Source organism: Ananas comosus, linkage group 23 (assembly GCF_001540865.1).
Source record: "Ananas comosus cultivar F153 linkage group 23, ASM154086v1, whole genome shotgun sequence".
NCBI classification, from domain to species: domain Eukaryota; kingdom Viridiplantae; phylum Streptophyta; class Magnoliopsida; order Poales; family Bromeliaceae; genus Ananas; species Ananas comosus.
Window position 1 is genome coordinate 1,182,056 of NC_033643.1, and position 25,564 is coordinate 1,207,619.

General features: G+C 36.4%; 3 protein-coding genes across 12 annotated transcripts; 2 read left to right on the top strand and 1 right to left on the bottom strand.

Annotated features, from left to right (window-relative positions):
• Positions 44 to 9,255, bottom strand: LOC109728084 (V-type proton ATPase subunit a1). 2 transcript variants are annotated; one of them, XM_020258380.1, is made up of 18 exons: positions 8,945 to 9,255; positions 8,263 to 8,307; positions 7,107 to 7,229; positions 6,902 to 7,009; positions 6,243 to 6,356; positions 5,995 to 6,165; positions 5,618 to 5,755; positions 5,295 to 5,402; positions 4,960 to 5,067; positions 4,661 to 4,809; positions 3,846 to 3,999; positions 3,264 to 3,424; positions 2,752 to 2,958; positions 2,089 to 2,272; positions 1,922 to 2,005; positions 1,440 to 1,639; positions 1,260 to 1,319; positions 44 to 770 (listed from the first exon to the last, which is right to left on the bottom strand). In XM_020258380.1, exons 1-18 carry the CDS (start codon positions 9,083 to 9,085, stop codon positions 566 to 568), a joined length of 2,460 nt encoding a protein of 819 aa, XP_020113969.1. In that variant the 5' UTR covers positions 9,086 to 9,255; the 3' UTR covers positions 44 to 565. The 2 variants fall into 2 exon arrangements, 1 of the variants encoding a protein (XP_020113969.1); XR_002220910.1 differs by lacking the exons at positions 44 to 770; positions 1,260 to 1,319 and having other exon boundaries at positions 1,518 to 1,639; positions 1,844 to 2,005.
• LOC109728072 (interactor of constitutive active ROPs 2, chloroplastic-like) lies at positions 15,113 to 20,075 on the top strand. 7 transcript variants are annotated; one of them, XM_020258362.1, is made up of 4 exons: positions 15,113 to 15,136; positions 16,690 to 16,750; positions 17,430 to 17,610; positions 18,387 to 20,075. In XM_020258362.1, the coding sequence occupies exons 2-4, from the start codon at positions 16,731 to 16,733 to the stop codon at positions 19,860 to 19,862; spliced, it is 1,677 nt and encodes a 558-aa protein (XP_020113951.1). In that variant the 5' UTR covers positions 15,113 to 15,136; positions 16,690 to 16,730; the 3' UTR covers positions 19,863 to 20,075. The 7 variants fall into 7 exon arrangements, with proteins under 7 accessions (XP_020113951.1, XP_020113948.1, XP_020113952.1 ...); XM_020258359.1 differs by lacking the exon at positions 15,113 to 15,136 and adding an exon at positions 16,372 to 16,589; XM_020258363.1 differs by lacking the exon at positions 15,113 to 15,136 and adding an exon at positions 16,372 to 16,589 and having other exon boundaries at positions 17,433 to 17,610.
• LOC109728073 (protein IQ-DOMAIN 1-like) lies at positions 20,654 to 25,232 on the top strand. 3 transcript variants are annotated; one of them, XM_020258367.1, is made up of 7 exons: positions 20,654 to 21,328; positions 21,670 to 21,787; positions 21,879 to 22,226; positions 22,879 to 23,100; positions 23,440 to 23,559; positions 24,046 to 24,442; positions 24,613 to 25,232. In XM_020258367.1, the coding sequence occupies exons 2-7, from the start codon at positions 21,713 to 21,715 to the stop codon at positions 24,870 to 24,872; spliced, it is 1,422 nt and encodes a 473-aa protein (XP_020113956.1). In that variant the 5' UTR covers positions 20,654 to 21,328; positions 21,670 to 21,712; the 3' UTR covers positions 24,873 to 25,232. The 3 variants fall into 3 exon arrangements, with proteins under 3 accessions (XP_020113956.1, XP_020113954.1, XP_020113955.1); XM_020258365.1 differs by having other exon boundaries at positions 20,656 to 21,328; positions 24,604 to 25,232; XM_020258366.1 differs by having other exon boundaries at positions 20,656 to 21,328; positions 21,692 to 21,787; positions 24,604 to 25,232.

Here is a 25,564-nt window from a genome sequence, read left to right on the forward strand (position 1 = left end):
TAGAGGATTTAAAAAAAAAAAGATCACTGCCAAGTCAACGAAAGATTGCAACTGAAGAATGGATGTTTTTTAATTCACTATGTCATGACAAGTCCAATACAATTGCGTGAACATAAGAGTAGAATAGTAAAAGAAAAGCCTCTTTTCCCTCTATATTGTCAAGTAAAAGAGCAGTCAATTTAAAAAGAAAATTAGAAAAAAAAAGGGGGGGGGAAATTACTTTTAAGAAAACCTAGATCTCTATCTCGGTTGAAAAAATTAGACCTGCTTCCCATCAAAAGGCAATCCATGCTCTAACCTATAAGTAATTCGGGCGCATTCTCCTAAATGTCGCCCGCAAATATACAAAAATTCTTTTTTTTTCTCTACTGTATCTGATGATTTACTTCTCCTCAGAAACCCTTGCTGGAAACTGAAGCAGAGACAGCCGACTCAGAACTCCAATGTCCAATATACAGCTTCACATCTGAAAAATAATAGTAAACTGCCGCAAGCTTATTTTCCTTCTGCTGTACTCGAATAATTCTAAGAAGCAAAAAAGATTTTGCAGAAGCACTTGATTCGATCAATCGTCCTCATCGGCTAAAAGAGAGAATGAGAAGGGTCTGAATTTGTAACCATCGCCGTGGTAGAACTTGCTCATAAACTCGACCCAATGAAGACGCAAAGCATGGAGGAAAGCACTTAAGGTCTCCATCATAAGCAATATGAATGCAGTAGCAAAGGCAAAAACCGCAAGCCCAACTAGCCTTATGATAAGGTTATCGTACCTGTTGACATCATTGTTATGTATAAATACAAATACAAAAAAGAAATCATGAAAATTTGGGTTCATAGTTCTCATATCTCTAATGCTAGATTTGTTAGTAGCAGATAAATAGTTTTGGGTGCTCGGCAACTGAATGACCAAAGAGATCAGGATGGGTATGAAATGCAGTTACTATAGAATGCTAAATGTAGAAGACTCCATTTTAAATATCCAGAATTTCACATTGTCCACCTAAAATAGGAAAAGACTGAGGAGCACCGATGGCACAAGGCAAAGGAGCAAAAAAAATTGCTGTTTAAGGATGTAACATAAAGATTTGAACAATTCAATAGGGAAAAATGAAAATCACATATTTATAGGGGACTTAACAGCATTTTAGCCTTTTATCCACATATCCTGCACTAATAGGGGAAAAAAGGGAGCAAGCCCAGGGACTAGAAAAGCATCAAAGAATCCATGTATAAGGTTAAGTCTTGAGTTAAAAGCTCACCCCCAAGCAAGGAGTAGCAACTTCTCATAAAAAACTGTGGACAACTCCGAATGCGCCAAGCTGAAATCAGAAAGATACCAGGGGAATCAATAAAGGAAGTATCATTTGCAAAAACAAAATATTGATTAAGAAGTACCAGTCCCAAGACAATATATTAACTAAGAACAACAAAAGGCATACCTCAGAGCCCATAGCCGAAGGTAGGATGCAGTGTTTGAGACCGCACCAAGTACAAACTCAATAGAATGTATCATCTGATGCACAAATATCTCGCTGAAATTGAAATCCTCGTGGTGGTGGCGTAGTCTTGCAGAATCAGGTTCAACATCAAGATCCGTCTCTGATGTCCCAAGAAAGCCATAAGTCCGACCTTGAAATCTCTGTACAAAGAAAAACAGAAAAAGAATAGAGAAATTCCGACAAATAGTTAATATATACATGGCGAATGTATTATTCTCCTCATGAAAGTTCATCAAACAGCTCTACTCTAAAACCGCTACTACAAGCTCCAGCCAGGGAAAACAATATGCTAGAGACAAGGAATAATTTTCAGTTAAGTTGTTTAAATTTATTTACTCGAGCACCTTGGCACAAATCACCAGCTGTATTCCGAACATGCTGGTAATTCCTTTTGCAAAGATCTAAGGAGTTAATGGATCTACCTCCATATGAAGTTTTCTCAAGATGAAAGGCTTTGGAAAGAGCATCCACGGAACTGCTGCAACAGCCATAAGCAACAAAAGAATCTGTGAAGGAACCAACCAAGCTTTAGCATAAAGGAAACTAAAAATAACCGCCCATTTCTTTATCTTTCAAAATTGATTATTACCTGCAGTTGTTTCTGACCCCAAAACAGCTGATTTTCACCGAGATCCCCTGTTGGATCGAGAAACATATAAATCATCACATGATACAAATCTGCTTGAGACCCTGTGCACCACTTGATGATAATGAGGAGTGCAAGATAACCAAAAAGGCTGTTAAGAAAGATCATCTGAGGCATGAACTGATACCTGCGGAAAGATCATAGAATATAAATATCTTTTCAGTTCGACTGGAGAATAGGTTTTCACCAGTCTTTGATGATGTGACTTAGTCCCTGAACTTTTCAAAACCATTTTAGTCTGTAAACTTTCCTAAATTCTGCAATTTGCATTCCACCATACAATGCCTATTTAGTAATGTGCTCTGCACATGACCCTGTCCTGTAAAAGGACCATTTTCTGTTGTAGCAAATAAAGTGAATGGAGAATCCATTTTATCCAAGTGGAATAAAATGGTCATGTAAACGGACAGGAGGTCATGTGCAGAACACATGACTTAGCGTTACACAGCAGGTGAACTGATCAAGGGATGCAATTGTAAAATCTAGGGAAGTTCATGAACTAAAATGTTGAAGTGAAAATTCAGGGACTATTGGACTAAGGTTCAATATCAGGAAATTAAATGGACTACAACACTTTAATCAATTTCAAAGCATAAGACCACTCACAAAATATCAAGGGAGTTTCCATGAAACTTCGCATCAAAGTAGCTTAATATGATCCCTAAGTTCATCTGGGAAATACCCAAAAGGATAGACATCTTCATTTTTAGGGAGTTCAAGAACGGTAGCTCAGAGCGACTCCCTCGCCATCTGGGGTCCACGCCAAAGGGGTATGGGTTGCGGTATTTTATGAGGCCCGCTGTACTTGCATCACTGATGCACATGAAAAAAGTTTCAGATAGTCAACTAAGTTGGTGAAATAAAAACAGACATAGTTTGGCAGATAGAAGTAATATGAAAGAAATATGTTAGAATTACTAAGAAAAATAGGTAAACTTATAGTTCTTAAGCAACATATTTGGGTGAGATTCCATAGGCAAGTATTCATCCACTAGTCAGTTACAATTTTGTCATCAGCGCTAAGCGTGAGCAATAAAACTACATATATTGTTATGTAGAAATGAGAAAACTAACAATATATTTCTTAATTAAAAGAGACCAAAAGGAGAGTTTCATACCTACAAGTGGCATCCCGACATTTATATGCAGATTGGCCGAATATGTAAAATGGCACAGAAAAGAATTCATTATATATCAATCCACAATATATCGAAAATAATGCCATCAACAAAATTACATAGCGCCCACCAAATGCCATCTCCATAAAGCTGCCAAGTTTCTGAAAAATAAAAAATAAAAACAAAAATAACTTTGTCAATGGAGACAGCGTACCTCCTTAGTGAAGGATCAATAATATAAAACTACTGTGCAATGTATATTCAAAGGATTGGACACAACATAAAAGAAACAACATTATCTCCCATAAAAAGATTGGAATCACAAGGTAATCAAACTTTGACGAGAGCATAGTGAACAAGTTAAAAAGATTGGAATCACTTCGAACAACATGCACAGAAAACCAAAAGTGAAACAGCAACAGCATCTCTAGGTACCCAACAGATCAGCTCTGTATTGGTTACACTCTTTCTAAGCGATTTAGATAAAAACTATGCATATTTTATTATTTTCTTAATCAAGTTAAGTAATATTCTACATTCAAAGTTTCTTCCATAGTTGTATAAACTTTTACCCACACAAACCTGAGATCCAAGTTTCTTCTCGCGAGCGATAAGCATCAAAGATCCCAACAGCAAACATATTCCATGACCCCAATCTCCAAACATAACAGCAAAAAGAAATGGAAACGTGATGACAGAATATACAGCAGGATTGGCTTCTTGATATCTAGCAACACTGCAACACAACAGGGTCCAACAATCAATACTCAGAAAATCCTGTCTAATGGACAAAGACACATCAAATGGAAAAATACATTAAAATGTACATCATAACTAAGAGTTGAATCATTGTATGTCCAACGATTACTTAAATAAGATTTAAAATATTAGACAATATTTACTGCTTTGAGATGGACTTGGTCCTCAACTTCTTTCCTAAAAGGTCAGTTAAATTACTCGTGGAAAAAAAAAAAACAGATTTGATGCTCTCTTCTCGAATTTTGAGCCCTACTTTGCGGAATTTCATTACATGGTTGAATTAGGAGAGGACATGTTCAGCTGTAAAAGAAAGAGTTAATGGACTAAAAGTTAAGATGGAAACTGTTAGGTTCCCACTCTTTTCTTTTCCTATCTCCTTTTTCTTCATATTCACCTTAATTCTATCTTCTTTTCTCAGCGGGTTACTGCTGAAATCAAAAGTCTATTGCAGAAATGAAAATCTTCAAAAGAAATCAGCGACAGACTTTTGTTTTGTAAATGTAAATTCCCAACCAAAAAAAAAACAAACACATAATTTCCAATAAAACAATTGCTATGGAATTTAGCAGGCATACTTCATGAGCAAACAACATACTTATGTAGTAAAAACAAATGCTTCAGTGGGATCAGACACAAACCCATATGCATCCACAATCTCCTGAAAAGCATGTGTAAACCGATTTGTTTTGAAATATGTAGGTGGTGATTCAACAGCGTCCATTTCATGTAATATTGCGCCCACTTGTGAATTGCTATGAAGTGTCGCACGCTGCAAGGCATCCTTGATCTGCCATGTGATAAAAAAAAAAAAAGAAGAAGAAAAAAACAGCTAGTCACTAAACTTGTAAACTTGAAAGGAGATACTAGAAATAGTATCTATATCATGGTCTTCATTTGTAAACCAATAATACTATATATTAAAAGACAAAAGTATGACCTGAGTCTTAGCAAATATAGGACACCATCCCTCTCCAACGAGGCATTTTTTTGTCACATCAAAATTGAGCATGTTCAGCGTATCATATACAGCCTTCTCCTTTCGTACCTGAAAAAGAATATGGAGAATGATAAAATTGCACGTCTTGATCTGAACATTTTTTATCAAGACGAGGCATTCTCCTTTCGTATCATATACAGCCTTCTCCAACGAGGCATTCTTGATCTGAACATTTTTTAGTCAGATCAAGAATATGTTTTAGTGTCCAGTAGAAACTCAGAAGAAAGGAAACAAATCGCAAGTAAAATTCAGATAAATACAACTATTTTTATTACCACAATATTCCACCTCCATAATTGGGATCCGATAGAAGCTAGAGCTTTATTTCTATGACGTATTCCAGCATCCAGAGTGGCTTCTAAATCAGATAGACGTAAGGTGACCTGGACAAATTCCATTGCAAGTTATTGCTGGAATATACGATATCCACAAAAAATACCTTGCTAGAATTTTATATTTGCTTCTGCTTCAGCTACTCTACCCAAAAAAATGGGTTCTCTTCTAGGTCAGGTAATATACAAGATTATTGCTGAATGCAATTGAAACATCAGATGTAAAATAAATGGTTCATGATGTCTAAATGGTTAAAACAAAGTACCTCTCGAATTATTTGCCTCTTCTTAATACTATCCTCTGGAACAGGATAGCAACTTGCCCCAAATGCATCACAAATTTTTAATATTTTTGTTTTAGCTTGCTCCCCAGAAAAGAAGACTACAAACACGATTTTTTCTATCTGCAGCCACCAAAACAGAGAGTTAGAGTTGGTTGTTCTGGTTAGTATATTCCAAATTTCATCCACAAGGGACCTTATGGGCTATTTTAAGCAATCAATTGATCAGCTCTGTCAAAATAATTTCAATCTATGGAGCAGAAAATTAATCAACCATCACATCAAGGAGAGGAAATATTGCCAACATACATGAAAAAACAACAAGGTTTGCTAAGTGAAAAGAGAAACAGGAGTTCACAAACCAGTTCACCGGATACTGGATCAGCAACATGCTCTCCCGCAGGTGCTTGATTAAAGAACATATTGCCCCTCGTCGCTCGGAAAAGCATCCTCTCGAACGTTAATGCTTTAGATTTACATATGATCCCACTAATGAATCTCAAGCCAGATTTTGAAGTCTCAGGCTGCTCACCCTGTACAAATACATTTATAATAAAAGATGAGAACAATATGATCTCTAGGAATAAAATAGAATAGAGGGATAAAATACCTGCTCCAGTAAAGATGCGGTCTCCCCATCCTCTTCTTTGGAGTATACATTTTCATCTAACTCTCTCTCAGCTGGAGCTGCATGATTGTGAGATGAAGCAAGGAAGCCACCTGCCTGGAATAAGACATATGAGAAGGATCTACACCATATATATTATTCAATAAGCTGAAGCTGAAAGGCTAGTTACCGTGTTATTTTTGAAAACCTATATTAAGCTAAATGTTCCTTTTTTTTCTCTATTAAATAGATAAACAGACTTCCCAGAATAAACCTAATCGGCAGAGGCCAACAGTAATTGTGCATCTTTGCCGAGGAAAGCGAGAATGCAAACAATGGTGAAATCATAAATGTGGAAATAGTTAGATCATGATCAAACATAGCCAAAAAAAAGCAAAACGAACAAAATGAAACAAAAGCTTTACAACAAAGGAAGTCAGAAGAGAAAAGGGAGAAAAACAGTTCTTTTTTTAGCTTTTAGGACTGACAATTTCCTAAGAGTTCAATTTTATTCTGGGAAGAATGAAATATAAGACCAAAAAGAAATATCTTTCCCGCACCTACTAGCAAAAAAGCTCCGTACTTTTTCTGAGCAAGCTAATGATTCAATTAGCAGGAAATCAGGAAACTACCTCAAGTAGCAGAGATAGACAAGAACCTACCTTTAACAAAACCAGCTTAAATTCAAGGAGCTCATTGTATGATTGGCGAAGCTTCTCACTGTTTGCATTCATTTCTAGAAGCTCAGACTCATGTTCACCCAAATGTACCTAAAATAAAGAGGATACATTATATGATACTAAATACTCATAATTAATGAGAATAAGATAATTTGCAGAAAAATTTAGAAAGAGATGAGTAATTTACCTCTAGCTCCTCCAAAGTGAAATCTGGTTGCAAAGCAGGTAGAGGAGAAGATGTGAGCCCCGCCTTGTTGATCTGATCGCTCAAAAACCTTAATTTACGTGACATCTCTGCACATCTCTTCACCTAGTAGAGAAAATAAAGATTGGATGACTGCTGACTTTAATATGCACCAACACTGCATTCGAAGAAGAGGTACTCTTAAAAATATTTTAGATCACTTGGGATTTTGTTTCTTGTTTATTCCATTATGTTATTTTATATGCGTTTCTAATATAGTCTGCCTATATGGTTAAATATGCCACTCTAGTAATAGGTGCTTTAAACAAGTTCAACTTATTCTATTTACAAACAGAAGCAGGTAAGGGCGGAGTATGGGCGACGGATGGTGGCATCGACAATGCAGAGAAAAGATGGACCGAAAGAAGGCACGCAGAAGCTATATACTCGGAACTACACCGGGCCCCACCCACGCGTAAAACATAGACAGCGAGCCGTGCTGCTTCAAGGCTCTCCTTTCATATAGTTTTAGAGATATCCAAGCGGACAATCCTGATAACAACTTGCGCAGACAATGTCAATTGGGGTTGCCTAATGCCTAACCATGAAGCGAGATTGAGGGCTTTCACCGTATGATTTAGTTTTAAGTCTGGCCCTGAAAAAGCAATTAGCCTGCTTTGCAAATCCACCATATGAATTTGATTTCAAGTAAAATTCAATATTGGGATGAATACAGAAAACAGGAACCAACATTCTATATCAGCAACAGCAGAAAGATCCTTACGCCAAGTCAGCCAATCACCAACACATGGACACCTAATATGTAGCAACTCTAGAAGACATGAAGGACAAGAAAAAAGAAAGCACAGAGCAAACCCCACTTTTAAGGAGAAATTACTATCATTGTCAGGGTAAGGCATCAACTACCTAAATAGAAGTAGATTATGGAACTATTGGCACGCTGTTGACTTCTTCATTAGCTTGCCGATGACAATTGTCTATCTGAATTAAAACAATTAAACTTTTCTTTAGAAGAATCAGAAAATATGTCGGTTGGATGGTGGCACTAAAGGAGATTTGAAGGTCATCAATCTATCACTCACAGAATTACGCCCAAATTAATTTTACATAGAGAATCAAAGCAGCAGATACCACATACCTGATTGACGAAAGTTCGCTGGAAAGGACTCTTATCTTCATTCAACTGTGAAAAGGAGGAAATCGAAGATCAGCAGCTGCAATATATACAAAAAAGATACTATATACATTGACAAAACTCAGACCAGGTCATACAGTATTTCTCATATCTGATTACCGTTATGTGTTCACATAAGTAATGAGTTTGTGTTGCAACAGCAAAGGAAACCAAAAGTTGTGAAAAACACATCGGCGTCATAAACTAAATTCAGAAAATAATAACAGTGCATGCTAAAGCATCTCAACACGCTCTACTCTTCATTCCACCACATGTTCCAGTCCGTACCTAATTAGAATCTAGTAGTACAGGAGCCCAATATGTATGCTATCTTAAAGATGGCATCATAACTCGAATGAACATGTGCTCTTGTACATGAATCAACGCCTCCCTTTCTTCCAACACAGCAATTTTCATACATAGTAGCTAATTTCTCACTCTTAAAGCCACAAAATTATGCAAAACTCTCAACCAATCGATTCTCCACAGAGTTACAATCCAATTATACTAACGCGATTCAGAAACAGCTTAATAGACCAAGTATGAATCAAACGAGCTAAGTACGAACAAGAGAAAGAAACTAAGAGATCTAATAGTCCAAATCGAGGCGAAACGAGATCGGATCCTGGGAGGAAGAGATGCTTACGTCTCGGAACTGGATCAATCCGAGCTCACCGAGGTAGGTGATGGTTCTGTGGGCGGATTCGACGGGGATGATGAGCTGCACGAGGGTCATCTCCTCCGATCGGAGGTGATCCATGGGAGGAAGCCGATCGAAGAGCTTCATCTCTCTTCGAACGGATCGAAGAGCGAGGAGAGGGAGAAAGAGGAGGGAGATGGAGGTTGGGGGGGAAGCGCTTCTCCACGAAGCTCTTTTTCAGATCTGATGCGGGGGTCGTCGTTGTCGCTCTCGCGTTATTCTATTTCGCAACTGCCCTGGTAATGGGGGGCGTTGAGGGCCCCTCTTTCGAAGCACTTCATTTGGGAATTGGGGGAGTGAATTATGAATATGCCCTCGGGTTTATTCGAAATTACAAGGACGGTCCTGTTCTTTCTCTTGCTGACGTGGCGGCGTCTGGTGGGGCCTTTGTTTCAGTGTCAACGACAACAAATTATTGCGTGGACCAGGTTTATCATGAACAGGTCTACTAAACACAGCATCGGAAGCCTAATAAAGTTAAATTTCGCACTGCTGATAAAGTTTAGAAAAAACTTCAAATACCAGCTATGTGCTTTTACATTTTTGTAATTTAGTATCTTGTAATTTACAGTGTATCAATTTAGTACCTCATGATTTTTATTTTTCTCTTTTTATTATCTCATCTACTAATTTTTTTTGTTAAATCAGTGACAAAGTTAAATTTAAAAGATAGTAAAGTGAATATTCGATAAATTTAAATGGGGTATCTAAAGTTTTTTGTATATAATTTAACAAAATGTTAACGAAGGAGCTGACGAAAAAATAAAATATAATCACGTGATACTAAATTAATACACTTTAAACCATAAAGTACTAAAGTAAAAAAGTGTAAAACTACAGGAATGATATTTGAAGTTTATCCTAAAGTTTATATATACAAAGGAGAAGAAGAAGAAGGAGGAGGAGGAGAGAAAGAGAAAAAAAAAAGAAGAAGAAATAGTGCAAACTTTTTTTAAATTGTGCAATCTTGGACTAAATAGTGTAAAGTCTATTTGAAAAGAATGTAATTTCAATATGAAATAGTGCAATTTTTATTAAAACAGTGCAGTTTTTTTTTAAACAGTGTAATTTTTTTTAAGAGTGCAATTTTATCATTTTCTTTCTTCTCCTATATTTTTTGATCTTTTCTATAGGAAATTTTTTTTTTTTTATTTTTTACTATTCTTTTTTTTTTCTATAATTTTTTTTTGTCACCATCTCTCCCTTACTTTCTATCGTAACCATCGCGACGTCGTCGGAGGCGATCTCGCCGTCGGAGGCCGCCTCCGACGACGTATCGGCGCTCCGATGCACGGTGGAGGAGAAGAGCTTACGTCTCGACGTCGCCGTGCCCTAGTAGAGAAGAAGGGTGTCGGAGGCGAGGAGGGTGGGAGTGCACGGGCGACGGTGCGTGGGGTAGAGGCGAGGCTGGCTGTTTCCGCCTCCACCTCCGCTGCCTTCTTTTGAGAGAGAAAAAAAGAACAAGAGAAAAAATAATAAGGGTATGAAAATTCTGTCCGAATCTGCAGAATCGAAAAGAGTGGTCCACTTTTACAAAATTCCAAAATTAGTGGATTTTTTATGCAAATTGGCCTAGAAAGTGTAATGAGATCTTTAAAAAAAATAAAGTGATTTAGAGCTTCTTTTTTTTTTTAATATTTCAAAATGGTGGGAGAACCACCAGCGGAAAAGCATCATAGTGAAAATCTTTAACTTTTGGAGCATCCGTGATTTCCATTAAATATATTTTTATGTATTTTTCTAATTAGATCGATTTTTTGAATATTATAATGTAGAGGTAATTTTAAATTCCCTCAACATTTAATAATCAATTTCATATGTTCAATTCCTCTTATCTTTAATGTGATGATCTATATTTTTTGTAATAACCTCAAAAGTGATCTTTTGATTTTCCAAACTATCTAGAAAAGAAAAATGTGTTCTAACTATGTATTCCGAGACTATATTTTAAGTTAAAAGAGAAAAATATAAACTTAGGAAAGATTACATGTTGGGCTATCCTAGTATTTGACTTTTTCACCAAACACAGGATCATAAACCCCTTGTGACAACTAATAAATTGATAGTTTTGGCCCATGGAGTGGTGTATACACAGATTCCTTCGACCTTGGCCTCATAATTATGAATTAATTAATCATGTAGTTTGCAACCTTGCATTAGAACAATGTAACACTCTTCTTAATCAAATCAAATCAAATTCAACAAGAAATGATAACAATGGATATTGAATCAGGGCCGGGTCAACGAGTAACACACGATTAGCTAGTTAACAAAGATTTTTCACTAATAAAGACCAATACAAAAGAGCAATTGACTTTGGTTAAAATACAAAAAAAGAACTCTCTATAAATATCTATTTTTCTATTTTCATTTTCTGACTTTTAAAAATCTATATTTTTGTATGTTGAAAAATTTAGAAATGTTTTAGGAGATTACTGCATTAATGGAGAGAGTGAAATGACTAATAAAAAAATAAAATTCTAATATACTTTTATCATTTTTAAGATTTTTTTTGGTATAAATTATAAGTAAGATGGAATAGTTACAGAATCCTTACAGAGCGGAGATAAATGTATTGACTTAAAATTTTAAATGGATAAAATATAATTTTTGAATATCAAAAAAAGAAAGAAAAAAATTGAACACTTATGTAAATGTTTCGGTATTTTAGCCATTGACTTCTATAGCGGTGCTTTTCAAAGTGTATCCACTTGAAAAAAAAAAAGAAAAAAAGAGTCACCAATGTGTTTGCGTTGGTTAAGTAATATATTTGTTTGAAAAGATTCGGAAGAGGTTTCTCCCAGTTGGATAGTGAAGTTGTATCTCATCCAGTTCTTTGAGCCAGTTTCATTTGGTTCTTACATGGGTTAGTCAAAATCTTTTAAATCGGCATGGCTCGATTCTTCTACGACCACACCAGTTTCATTCCATTAGCTAGAGGATCCAATACTCCCATTAAGAATATCAATTTCATATTCAAAACAATTCTTTTTTTTAAAAAAAAATATAGCACGCAGCCTGTTTCATTCATTTAAAAAATGAACTAAGTTATAAGGGTGAGGCATCACTGATTTCGGTTGTGGGGAAACGAAACGGTGCGAAAAAAAAAAATAGCGATGACATTTGTGTCTCTCCACTAAGCGAAGGTACTCCCATTAGTTTGTCAGTTGTTTAATCTTGAAGGCAAGGATTTAAGTGCCGTGGTACGGAATCGTACCGGAAACTTACCGGCACGGTATGGCACGGTGTGTGCCGAGCCGTGCCGATACGTGCCAATCAAAAAAAATTTTGTGTGCCAACACATAATAGTATGAAATATTTATTTTCTTCAGCAACAAAACATTCTAACTATTTATTATGTCTTTTTATAACATCTTTTGAGTTTTATTGAGAAAATTACTTACTAATTTATAAAATAGAGGATTTTGAACTGTGCCTTTGATACGAGGTCTGTATCGTGCCGGTATCTTGTTGGCACGATACGGCACGGTGGATACGGCCCGTGCCGACGGACACTTAAAACCTTACGCTCCAACACACAGGTCTATTCGGATTATCTGAAAGATCATACTATTCATGATCTCCTAAATGACCTACCAGCAGGCTATTAGTCCAACAAGTCTATTATCGATTACGTCCCCTTCCTTCCAATAAGCCCGTTACTCATCAATACAATTCTTTTTGTGTGAGAATTTCATATTGGATGCAAATTAAAATTCTAAATGTACTACAGTCCAATACAAAGAATCATGAAATTGTTGGATACAGCAATGTAAAACAAATAAAAAAAAGTGAGAAAGAGAAAATGCATATGGCTTTACATTATAAAGGGAAAAGGGAAAAAAAGAAAAAAAAGAAGAAGAAAAAGAAGTGCGCATCAAAAAGTCTACAAATTACTCAATGATTGATGAACTGGAGCGTACGGTTCTACTTAATCAAATACTGGAATCTTGATGGATTAAACATAATCATTACCTGTTTTTACTTCACCATTTTATATGTTTAATTTATAAATGGAGCTTGTTTAGATGCTTTTACCATCATTGATGATGATACTTTACTAAACAGTATTGCTTGCTTCAAGGGTCAGGAAAATAACACCATTTTACTTTTTTCCTATTCTTTGATATTGCTTAAGTACGTGCACTCAAATTATTTCAGGACAACATAGAATGCTAAATTACGATACACCCCTCTTTATTTTCTCTGTCAAATGCTCTAGAATCGCTTCTGATACTCAAAAAGAAAATATAAAAGTAAGATTAAACAGATTTATAAGTAAAAAAAAAAAATCTAAAATCTTATTATTCTTGAAGTTTGAGTATCTTTTTAGTAAGATAAAATGAATAATAACAGCCTCCTTCGTTGTATGTCATTTTAAAATGACACGTTCTGCTTTTATTGTTTTGATCACATTAACTTTTGGTTATTAAAAATTAAGTGATTACAGTAAAAAAAATTTAAGATTTTTTTCAAATTCGTTGAAGATCTTACGGAATCAAATGACTCAAATCGCTTTTTAACAAGTGAAACTAGACTTAATAACTAATAGAGTTATTAAATTCAATAAAAATTTTAGTTTAACTAGTTATAAAAATTAACTATTTTTTTAAAGAAATGAAAAATCGGAGTAATAGTTAAGGAGTCTATATCAGTACCGTCTCTGGTTTAGGGGTTCCCCATAATTTTTTAAAAACTTTTCGGTTATTCACATGCATCTTATCAACAGGTATAAGATCACATGTATTATGAACACCTTTTTTTGGTTTCTGTGTGACATATGCATGGCAAAATCTCTTGCCATATATTTTATTGCATATGAAAAATGCTTGGTATACTTCCAAATGTACCACAAAGTTAATATTCAAAAAGTTGAATTTATCTAAGCAAATATAGATGTTTGATTTTTTTTTTTTTTTTGGGTAAAATTATCAAACTTTGTTTCATCGCAGTTAATGCTCACTTTATTTTTTACGTTTTACGTTTTTAGTTGAAGGTGATTTTATATAATTTTGCATAAAAATGAGCCCCAAACAATATCTTTTCATCAAAAAATAAGTTTTTCAAAGTATTTGATTTCAAGTATTTTACAAAAAAAAAGTAAATTTTTTATTTTTATTTTTTTAATAAAAATAGACGTTGCCGAGGAGATGAGGTGGCTCAGGACCACGACAAGTGTAAATTTCGGACTTTTTTCGAAAATAATCCTGTAAAATTTCGTATTTGCCAAACTAATCCTGTGAAATTTTTATTTGTGAAACTAAACCTCCTCTCGCCACGTGGGCGCCACGTCAGGGATTCCTCAAAAAGACGGTGAATCGTTCACCGTCTTTGATATTTGTTGTGAAGACAATGAATGGTTCACCGTCTTCATAAAACGGTAAACCATTCACCGTCTTTAGTACAAATTCCTACACTACGCAAAACTTTCCAAGTCCATCCATAATATGGCGTCCTTGATAAGACGGTGAATCGTTCCCCGTCTTCTCGAGGGCACAGAAAAGGCGGACTTTAGAGGGTGGAAAGGGAAAGGGGCGGAAAGGGAAATTTTGCACTAAAGGCGGTGAATGGTTTACCGTTTTCTAAAGACGATGAACCATTCACCGCTTTTAAACAAAAATTACAAATACGGTGAACGATTCACCGTCTTTTTGAAGAATCCCTGACGTGGCGCCCACGTGGCGAAAGGAGGATTAGTTTTACAAATAAAAATTTCACGGGGTTAGTTTGGCAAATACGAACATTCACAGGGTTATTTTCGAAAAAAGTCCGTAAATTTCTTACAATCTCAGTGGCTTATTAAATAATTATTTTTTAATCGGACGGTTTAGATTGACAGGACGGACAAATGTAGGGCATCTAAGGCCATCCTCATAGAAATAGTGTAGGGACATTCGCATAGAAATGTCGGGTTCTGCAAAATCTGGCTTTTATCGTATTCGTGCCCACTCTCTTGTCACTGCAATTATAGCTCAGGACAAATCCAACTTTTCCTATACAAATACAATAAAATAATCACCTCATTTCTCTCTCTCTTTTATGTATCTCTCTCTCTCTCTCTCTCTCTCTCTCTAACTTCTTGGGTTTGTGTTTTGTAAACGAAGATAGAAGAAGAGGAGAAGCTACAAAGAAAAAGAAGTGAGTCTCCTCTCCTCTAAATACTAAATGGGATTTATTAATGTGTTGTTGAGAGAAGAGGGAAATGTATAGTGAGTGTTTTATTGTATTTGTNTTTTTAATCATTCTCTATTTGTTCTCTAATCGTCACCTTTTGAAGAGGCCTTTTCATTTTCTTTCATTTTTTTTTTTTGCCCAGTTGTTGTTTCTCTTTGATTTACAGTTCATGTTGATTCTGCGAGTCACTTTAGTTCACTGAACTAGCATTTCTAGAACGATCCGATCAAATAGTTTTGCTGGAATGGACTTACTAAGAGCAATGCTACTCATACATTATATATATATATATAGATATTAAATTTACATTACAGATTTTTTATTGTCTATATTAATCCCATTTATTTATTATTATTCTTACTTTTTTACTGCAGCCTATAGGGGATTTATACTAATTCTTGGATTAATGCTGTAAAATGTAGACCCCATTTATCAAGGATTTAAGTGTCGTGTACGCGATCGGTCTGTAAACTTGTAGGCACGGTAAAGCATGGTGAACATCGGTCACAAAAAATACATATGTGCTGACATATAATGATATAAAATATTTATTTTCTTTCGCAACAACGTATTCTAATTGCTTATTATGTTTTTTTATTAAATTTTTATATTTTATTGAGAAAATTATTAACTAATTTAAAGAATATAGCGTTTTAAGTTGTTCCATCGGCACGGGAACTGTATTGTGCCAATATCTTATTGGCACGATACAATATGGTGGATACGGCCCATATCGATGGACACTTAAATTCTTGAGATGTATAAATAATATATTTCTTTGTAAAATCCCATCCGAGAGGGTGTGATTCAATCTGGTTAGGTTCAAAAGGTGTGATGAACAATCTGATTAGGTTCAAAAGAATTATTGACCTTAAATAACCTCTGAGTCATCAGAAATTTTTCTTTCTTTTCATTACTCTCTCATATTATCCTATCCAATTTAATTCAGTAAAGAAGAGATATGGTGGGCCCATACATCATTTGGCCCAAAGCATGTGGCTTTTGGATTTACATGATTTATAGCAATTATATCACACATCCTCAGGTCATGTGGGCCCGGCTGGGTAACAAATTTCTTAAATTCTTATTATTATTATTTTTAAATTCTATCCTAATTTTGGTTTTATTTATTTATTTATTTATTTCAATACATTGCATCTACTAATGGTGGCTAGGTAGTTGCTTTTTGAGGAGGGGGTTGAGTGGATGAAAAGAGAGCAAAGAGAGGGGGATTGCTTCTCCTCTACCTTTTCTCCCTGTTTAAGTTTGGTAGTTGTAGTGCTACATTATCTTGTTGTTAAGTGTGGCCAAGGGTCCATGGCATGTGTAACCTTACCATATTTTTAAGTTTCAACTCTTTTGTGAACATGGGTCCTCATATCTCTTCATGCTCTCCTCTTCTCCCATTAAAACTTTTGTAGTTATCTCACTGATCATGTTTCCTTTCTTTCTCTCTCCCTCTCTCTCTCTGACCCATTTTTTGTCTTGTTCCTCTGTGGCTGTTATTATTATTGCAGGATAAGGTTGCTGGAGCAATATACATAGACCCAGAGGAAACATGCAGACACCCAAGACAAGGTTTGGTCTTTTCTAATTATATGTGGCATTATTTTAAGATCTTGGTTTGTTAAGGTTTGTGTACTATGATAGGATGTGAGTAATTGTAATGTATTGGATTGTAGTAGTGGGGGAGGAGTGGCTCTCTCTCTCTCTCCTCTCTTCAAGAAGAGATTGGTTTTTCAAATCCTCAAGCATGTGATTTGACTGTTTATGGGATTGCTGGGTTTTTTGTCTTGTTCTTGAGGTTGAGAATGGCCCACTTAATGGGTTAAAAAAAAGGTTTGAAACTCTTCTTATATATTGTGTATTGTACTGGTATTATCATATTATGCCTTGAGACAATGCCTTTAGCATTCTCTTTGAATCCAAGGTTCTTATTTTTGCTTAATTTTGCATTATTTCTCGCTGCTTTTGCTTGGTGATAAGTGTGGGTCATTGATAATATTTTCTTTTTATTTATATTCCTTATGTTTACATCTGTATAGAAGAAGGGGTAGAGCATGAGAATTGATTAATTTCTTCCATCTTGCAAGTTTTTTCCCCCCTTTTTTTACCTGAATTTACGTTCTTCAAATTTTATGCGCTTTACTACATAACTCTTTTCGAATAAATTGTACGAAAGCAATCGATGATATATAGTTCAATGCAGAAATGATAATCCTTTTCTGATCTTTTTTTTTTTTTTCCTTTCATGAAGTAGGGGTAGTGCTGCCGAAAATCGTCAAAGAACATCTCCTAATCAGCCTCGATCAAACCGTCCGTTCAAGGCAGTTGGATCTGACTCTAGTTCTGCCTCTGATAACCCAGCAATTAAATCTCCTGAAGGTAGAAGTACTAAGATCATCGAGCGTCGGTCGCCGACAAGTTTGGAGCGAGAGGTACTGAATCTACAATAGGAATTTATGCAAAAAATATTTAACTGAAGTGGATCAAGTACACAACTTTGAAATATTTCGCATACTTAATACCTGATTCAGACTAAACATGTTTCTGTTAGATCTATATTTGCATGAAAATTTCTGATTTTATATAAATACTATGCTACAAGGGGCTGTTATGTATACTGCTTTTCAAGTTCATATATTGACACATACACTCCTCTGTAATCAGAATTTTCAGATGTACTCCTCCGAAGGGCAGTTTGTTACAAGAACATGCATATTTCAAGTTTGAGAGTCATCTAATTCAACGGGAAATTTGTTTTTGTATTAAAAAGAGATTTTTAAGAAGGGGGTACTTTTGTAAGTACAAAGATTTAAATGAATAAATCTAGTGTTTGAAAAGCATAGGCGAATCCTCAGATAATTAAGAATTGATAAATTTTCAGGGATGCACCTGCAAATGTTTCTTTCTTTTGATACTGGTAACACAATAGGATGTCACCAAGCCAATTACATATATAACTTTTTTTTTGAAATTTATGAATAGTTACATTTGCATACTAACCATCAGCTAACAGGTAAAAGAGAAAGGAGTTCGCTGCTATTACTATGATATAAAACTAGAAATATGTTGCTAGATAGTAGATAAAGAACTTGGATGTGATAATTCAGGCATGATAAACATCTTATTTTCTTTCTACGGTTTAATTAAAGAGGTTGGAAATTCAAATTGGTCTCTGCCCTTTCTCTTATTTTATTTTTCTCAATCTCAGAAGAAGCGCTCAATCAAAATGACCGACTTAGAAGCTCAGCTTCTACAACTCCAAGGGGACTTAAAAAAGACAAAAGATCAGCTGATCTCGTCAGAATCGCGCAAAATGCGAGCCCAGCAAGAAGTACAAGCCACTAAGAAGCAGCTCGAAGAGTTTTCTACAGCTGAGGAAAGCCGGCTCTTCGAACTCAGAAAAATCTCTCAAGAAAGAGATCGAGCATGGCAATCGGAGCTAGAAGCCATCCAAAAACAGCACTCGGTCGATTCAGCAGAGATTCAAAGGCTAAGGATGCAACTTGAGCTGGTCCTTAAAGCACAAGCTGCTCAAGAAAAGCAGTTTGACGAAGAACACTTAGAGCTCGAGGAGCTGAAACAAGATATGGCGGATGCTTTGTCAACTATTGAGGACCTAAAAAGCCGGCTTAGAGGAAGTGAAAAAGCCGAAGCTGATGCAAAAGCGCTGTTCGAAGAAGCCAAACAACAGCTGGAAGCTAGCAAGGGAACTATTGATACTCTACTAACTGACGGATCAAAATTGATGGATTCTTTCAGCTTAGTTGTTAAAGAATTAGAGGAGTCCCGAGCTCGGGTTAAATCACTCGAAGAAATGGTGAAAAGTTCACAGAAATTAGGAACAAAAGAGCTGAGAATGGCGTTAGGAGAAACCGAAATAATGTTCTTCGAAGAACAGATTTTAAGAATAATTCAGATCAATTATGCGACGGAATCGATGGAAAAGATGAAGATTGATTCTGATCAAAGAGAAACCAAATTGAAAACGGCTTTAGAGAGTACTAAATCAGAACTAATTCTACTAAAAGCAAACCTTTTTGACAAGGACGCAGAAATTCGCAACTTATCGGATGTCAACAAGAAGCTGCAGATGGAATTAGACAGAGAAAAAATGATCCAAAAGGAGTCCACTCTAGATTCAAACATAAAAGAAGGGCTTAAAGCAGAAGCAACAAAGTTGAAAGAAAAATTGACGGACATTTCAGAAGAGAATGAGAAGCTTAAACTTGAGATCATAAACCGAGAAATAGAAAATTGCAAAGCTCACGAGGAAGCAGTGAATGACGCGAAGTTGGCGAGAGATAGAGAGGAGGCGGCATTGATGAAACTCAAAACAGCTTCTGAGAAAGCTGAAGAGAACGGCAAGAGAGAGGCCGCTGCAGTGGAGAAGCTAAACAAGGCATTAGAAACTAAGTCAGAAATGGAGGCAGAATTGAGGAGAGTTAGAGTGCAGGCTGAGCAGTGGCGTAAGGCTGCGGAGGCAGCCATGGCAGTGCTAACTGTGGGCAACAATAACGGCGGTTTCTTGGAGAGGACGGAGTCATTGGACTCGAAAAGCCATTCCGTCGCGAAGAAGCTGATGACCACCTTTCCCTTTTCTGATGATTTGGGTGATGATGAATCTGCAAGCAGAAAGAACAGCACTACAATGCTGAAAAGAATCAGTGGGATGTGGAAGAAGTGATTACTATAAAAGCACTTGTATGCTTCTCTAGTACTGTCTTTTTTTTTCTTTTTTTTTTGTCTATTTCTCTTTTTGTTGGTTGTTTGATTACATTTTGTAGTAGTGTTTTGCTGATGATACATAACTTCATCTCCTGTTGTAGGTCTTGTGTATAAGGTAAATGAAGTCCTTTTAAAAATAGTTATGCCTAAAAAGTTTGACTTGAACTTTTAATTTGTTGTATTAATTCTATTGAATATATATAGTGTATATCTTATATTCATAATTATAGAATTTATAAACTCTTTTGCATATTTTATAATTTTTTTTAAAAAATTGACAGAACAAGAAAGGATGACTAGATAAGAAAGTAATATACACTCTTGGATAAAGGATATAAGATTTATACTCGTTTTAAATTCTCACTTAAATACCTACTAATTTTTTTGAATAATTGATCGATTTATTTTATAAAGTAGTCATAATATTTTCTTGGGGGGATTTAAAATCTGATATATGTAAACTTTTATGTAATTTCAACTTTTGTAAAATCTATCCTCATTTGAACATATTAATTTGGAGTTAACCTGAAATTAGCTGACGGAAAGACATATATAAATAACAAAAAAAAACTTTAAAGAAGTAAATTTATCACTTAAACATTTTAAGAATAAATATATAAAATATTAAATTTTGCTGAGAGGCATGAAAGTAATTATCTTTTTTTTTTAACAAAAAAAATCCATTTTGCGAAATGTTCAACATGAAAGGGAATCCACCCAATTGTCCGACTAATCTCTTGCCTAAATTAAGAGAGAGAGAGAGAGAGAGAGAGAGAGAGTGAGAGGGAGAGAAGAGGCATGGCCAACGCATTTGCGTTGAAGGGGACAGCTCCTCTCCGTTGTTACGCGAGGGGAGATCTCGTTCTCAATCCTCTCCTCCTCCTCCTCCTCTTCCTCTTCCTCGTTGTGGTGGTGGTGGACTCCACCTTCCTCACGGTGGGGCCCCAAAAGGAGGAGGAGAGAGAGAGAGAGAGAGAGAGAGAGGGGAGAGAAGCCGAGGAGAGAGAAGAGCCAACTATGGGAGAGGAGGAGAAGAGAGGAGGTGAGGTGAGGTGAGGTGAGAGAGAGAGAGAGCCCGTGGAAAAATTTTAGTCCCAAAGGTCACGTCTTTTTGATTCCTTCCTTCTCCCTCCCCCACTCTCTCTGTATTCTCTCTCTATCTTCGCTTTTTAGAGAGAGAGAAAAGTCTACCAAGCGATTGCTTTCTCTTTTATTCTTTGGTGTGTTTTGACCTCTAAGAACAGGTCTCCGTCACATCAATCCTTTGTTGTTGTTTTTGTTGTTCTTGTGTTCTTCCTCTCCTTCTCTTCTATTGGTTGGAGAGAGAAAAGAGAGAGAGAGAGCGTAAGAGGAGGGCGAAGAGGAGGAGGAAGAGCGAGAAAAGGTGAGATTTTTGCGTGTTGGGGATCAAATAAACACAGCGAGGTGAGAGCTTTTTGCCTCAAATTGGTTTTTGATTTGATAAATAGATACTATTTCTATCTCCTTTTGTTGTTGTTGTTGTTGTTGTTGTTGTTGTTGTGGTTGTTCCCAACATGATCTTTTAGCTCTTTCCTTTTGCTCTTTTATTGACCTTTTTTTGTTTTTTGTTTTTTGTTTTTGGGTGAAAGGTGATATCTTGGTAACAGTTTCCTATTTTTGGATGAGAAAAATTAAATCTTTTTCCATTTCCAATATCTATTGCTTCATAGAAATTTGTAGTGATTGATTTCCATTTAGTCCTTTTTGTTATCTGTTGCTGATTAGAAATATTATTTTTTAAACAGAGGACTTATTTGATTATAACAGCTTAAGAATTATTTGGAGGAGATGGGTAGGAAGGGGAAGTGGTTTAATGCTTTGAAAAAAGTTTTTACCCATGATTCTGCAAAGAAGCAATTCAAGGTAAAATTTTCCCCCCTTTTCCTCTTCTCTACCAATCCAATATCTTATTCAAAATTGGGTCCTCATCAAATTGCCAATCCATAATTCTCAGAGGAGTAAATCTAAAAAGAAATTGAAAATTGGGCACTCCCACCAACCCGATCCGGGCCCATCAAATTCAAATGAAGGGAATAACATTCCGGATGTCGTAGCGCCACCACCCCCTCCTCCTCTACCAGCTGAGGAGGTTAAGGAGGTTAAATTAATGGAGTTGAAGAATGAAGAGGACAAGCACGCATATTCGGTGGCTCTCGCGTCTGCTGTCGCGGCAGAGGCTGCTGCTGTCGCAGCTCAGGCAGCGGCGGAGGTTGTTCGTCTTACTGCTACCACTAGGGTTCCCGGAAAATCGAGGGATGAGATCGCGGCAATCAAGATTCAAACTGCTTTCCGAGGTTACATGGTATGTAAACTGATTACTCTTGTTTATTGTTCTCTTTTGGTGGAATTGGAATTTTTGAGTCTAGGTACCTATTCTAATGCTTGGCATGCATTTAGTTTGTGTACTTAACGCATTATAATGAGCTAGAGAATCTCAGTTTTCAGTTTGGATTTTTACTGATAGCTTTTGTTTAAGCTTTTTATAATCTTAATTTATTAGACATCAACTGGCTCCAGCTATATGAATATTTTAACGAAATCATACAGAATAATCCATCATAGGAATCCTCTGTTGGGAGCCACACCGATACTAGGCTGCTAAATCTTTCTTACCTGCGGTTTATAAGCCACAAATCACCGTTAATCAGTCTTTTTTCCATGATCTTCTTACTTTTATTTTTCACATTGACATTGACAACACGAATATGTTAACGCTGTTACTTGTTAATAGGCGGTCAAATCTCTTGAGTATATTGACGGAGTTTCAAATTTGGCTGCTAAATATGAGAGTATGTTGAAGTTCTTTTCTCCTGAAACAAAAAAGAAAAGATTTGTAGCCTGTTTTGTAATTATGAATTGCTATTCAATGGACCTTTTACTTCTCTTGAAATGAGAGATCTGAGGCTTTTGTGCTATATATCTTGTGTTTGAGTTTTACAAGTATTTGTCTCTAGGCAAGGAGAGCATTGCGAGCGCTGAGAGGTCTTGTTAGGCTCAAGTCATTGGTTGATGGAAATGCAGCCAAGCGCCAAACAGCAAACACCTTGCGTTCTATGCAAACATTGGCTAGAGTTCAATCGCAGATCCAGTCTAGAAGGATAAGAATGTCTGAAGAAAACCACGCTCTCCAAAAGCAGCTGCAATTAAAACGTGAAAGGGAGCTCGAGAAATTGAAGGTACTTACATTATAATACATAACATTATACATGCTCTATATTATCTACCTACCCTTTATCATCTAAACTATATACTTGTATTATATGTTTACCATGGTCAGTGAAACCGTAATTACAACTAATTATCACGTCGTAAAATAGGAGACATATTCATTTTAGAATTGTCTCCAAGTTATGGCGAGGTCAAAAATGTGCGAGAGTAGTGATTATTTCCATATTAATGCAACAAATCAGTGAATTCCCTATACCGGGTGAAAATGTATTATATGTCATTATTCTCATGGAGTAACAGTAGGTTTTGTTTAAACTTTTGGGTACTTAAAATTTAAAATTTAACAGATGGGCCAAGAATGGGATGACAGCCTTCAATCGAAAGAGCAAATGGAAGCCAGTCTACTGAGTAGGCAAGAAGCTGCGATAAGAAGAGAAAGGGCACTCGCATATGCATTTTCTCATCAGGTATCTACCATGTGGCTCCGGTTGGTCCTTCTTGATCATTGAATTCTCCATCATATCTTGCAATTTTCCTTTGTTATTTCTTCTGAATATTCTATTATATCAAGATAATTACATAAATCTCCCGAAAAACAACCTATTGAGATATGCACTCTTACATGTGAAAAACCGAAATATTATTATTACGTTTGCACATAAATGCCCCTTTAAGGTCTTTGATCAATTTAAAACAAACTACTGATTGCATGAGTTAGTCGATTTGCCTGTGAAGATGGGGACATATTTGTGACATTTTTGTAAGAACCTGAAAATTTGAAAGGCATAAACTATATATTTTTTGTATCAAGTTTTATAAGTATGTGTAAGCAAACATGCAGCATAACCATACATGTAAATTCAACTTTTATGGTCATATATGTTTGTAAAAGATCATATATAATCAAGTTATCTTTTTCAATTGTATGTAATACAATGGTTACCTTGACACAGTGGAAAGCCTCTTCCCGAGCTACCACCCCAATGTTCACAGACCCAAACAATCCTCGATGGGGCTGGAGTTGGTTGGAACGGTGGATGGCTGCCAGGCCATGGGAGGGCCAAACCATGGTAACAAATAACGAAGCAACGGACAATGCTTCTGTAAAAAGTGCTACAAAAAAAGCAGTTCCTCGAGAAGCCATTTCGTATCAAGCAGCACCATCTACACCCCCAAAAACAAGCCGGCCCCCTAGCCGCCGGTCCCCATCAACGCCCCCAGCGAAGCCCCCATTGTTCGTGGCAAATATCAAGCAGTCGAGCCCGAGAGGGACCCGGGCTCCCTCCGAGGATGACTCGAGGAGTATAGCAAGCCTGCACTCTGACAGACCAAGGAGGCACAGCCCTGCAGGTAAGGGTAAAAATTGGTCAGATATGGATCAGATTTTCTTATCTGTCAGATACAAATGAAGTTAACCGCGTGTATATATATCCCTGTTTTCGTAAGTTTCTAATTGGATGCAGGTATTGTTTAGCCACAGTGCAATCTACATCTTATCCGTGTTTGCTCAGTACTTGCAGGGTCTTCAATACGGGACGATGAGAGTCTGATGAGCTCGCCTGCGACCCGTGGATACATGCAATCGACTGAGTCGGCTAGGGCCAGGTCCCGGTTACACAGCCCATCGAGCGAGAAGGCCAAAACTCCAGAGAAAGGATTGGCGGGCTCGGTGATAAAGCGCCTATCCTTTCCTGCGGTGGTAGAGAAGCCCGGAACAGCTTCTCAAGGAAGGGCGAGGCGCCTTTCTGGTCCTCCTAAGGTTGATGTTGCCTCATTGTAAGGATGTTTCCTCCTCGGTGTTTATAGCAAATCACAAGCAATGCAGAGAGCTACCTTGTTTAATAAAGTCGGCGCATCTTCCTCCTGTTTTGTTGTTGTACTCTTATTCAAGTGTGGATTGTTCCATGTGTGGGAGAGATTTTCATCAAAGGGGATGTTGTCCTGGTGTTCACTTTTCAGAATTTTCTTTTGGGCTTTTCATGGGTTTCTTCGTTTGCTACTTAAAAATAACAGGGAGTGCTTGGTTTTTCATTGTAAATGGTCATTTATGTCAATCTTGAGTGTGAAAGATATAGTAACCATCTCATTTGTGATGTTTATTGTGCTGTATAGAAATAAAAAGATGGTAATGTTTGTTATATGTTTTCGATTATTACCGGCAGCAACTTAGCAAACTAAGTATAATTAGGACTATGGGATCTTTATTGAAACCCAAAATTTGGATTTTACTAAAACGTTTTTTTTTAATAAGCACTACCTAACTATAAAAGATAGAAAAAGGCAGTGGAGTGTGCATTTTCTTTCTTCATCAAGAAAGTCGGCAACGTAACAGATAATCATGCCGGGATCAACTGAAATCATCAGTTGGCCAAAAAAAAAAGAAAAGAAGGCTGTGCGACAAGTCGGTGACAAAACTAGTCGAGTCGCCGAATTCAGAAATATCAAAAGTTACATTAATTCTACAGTCAGTGT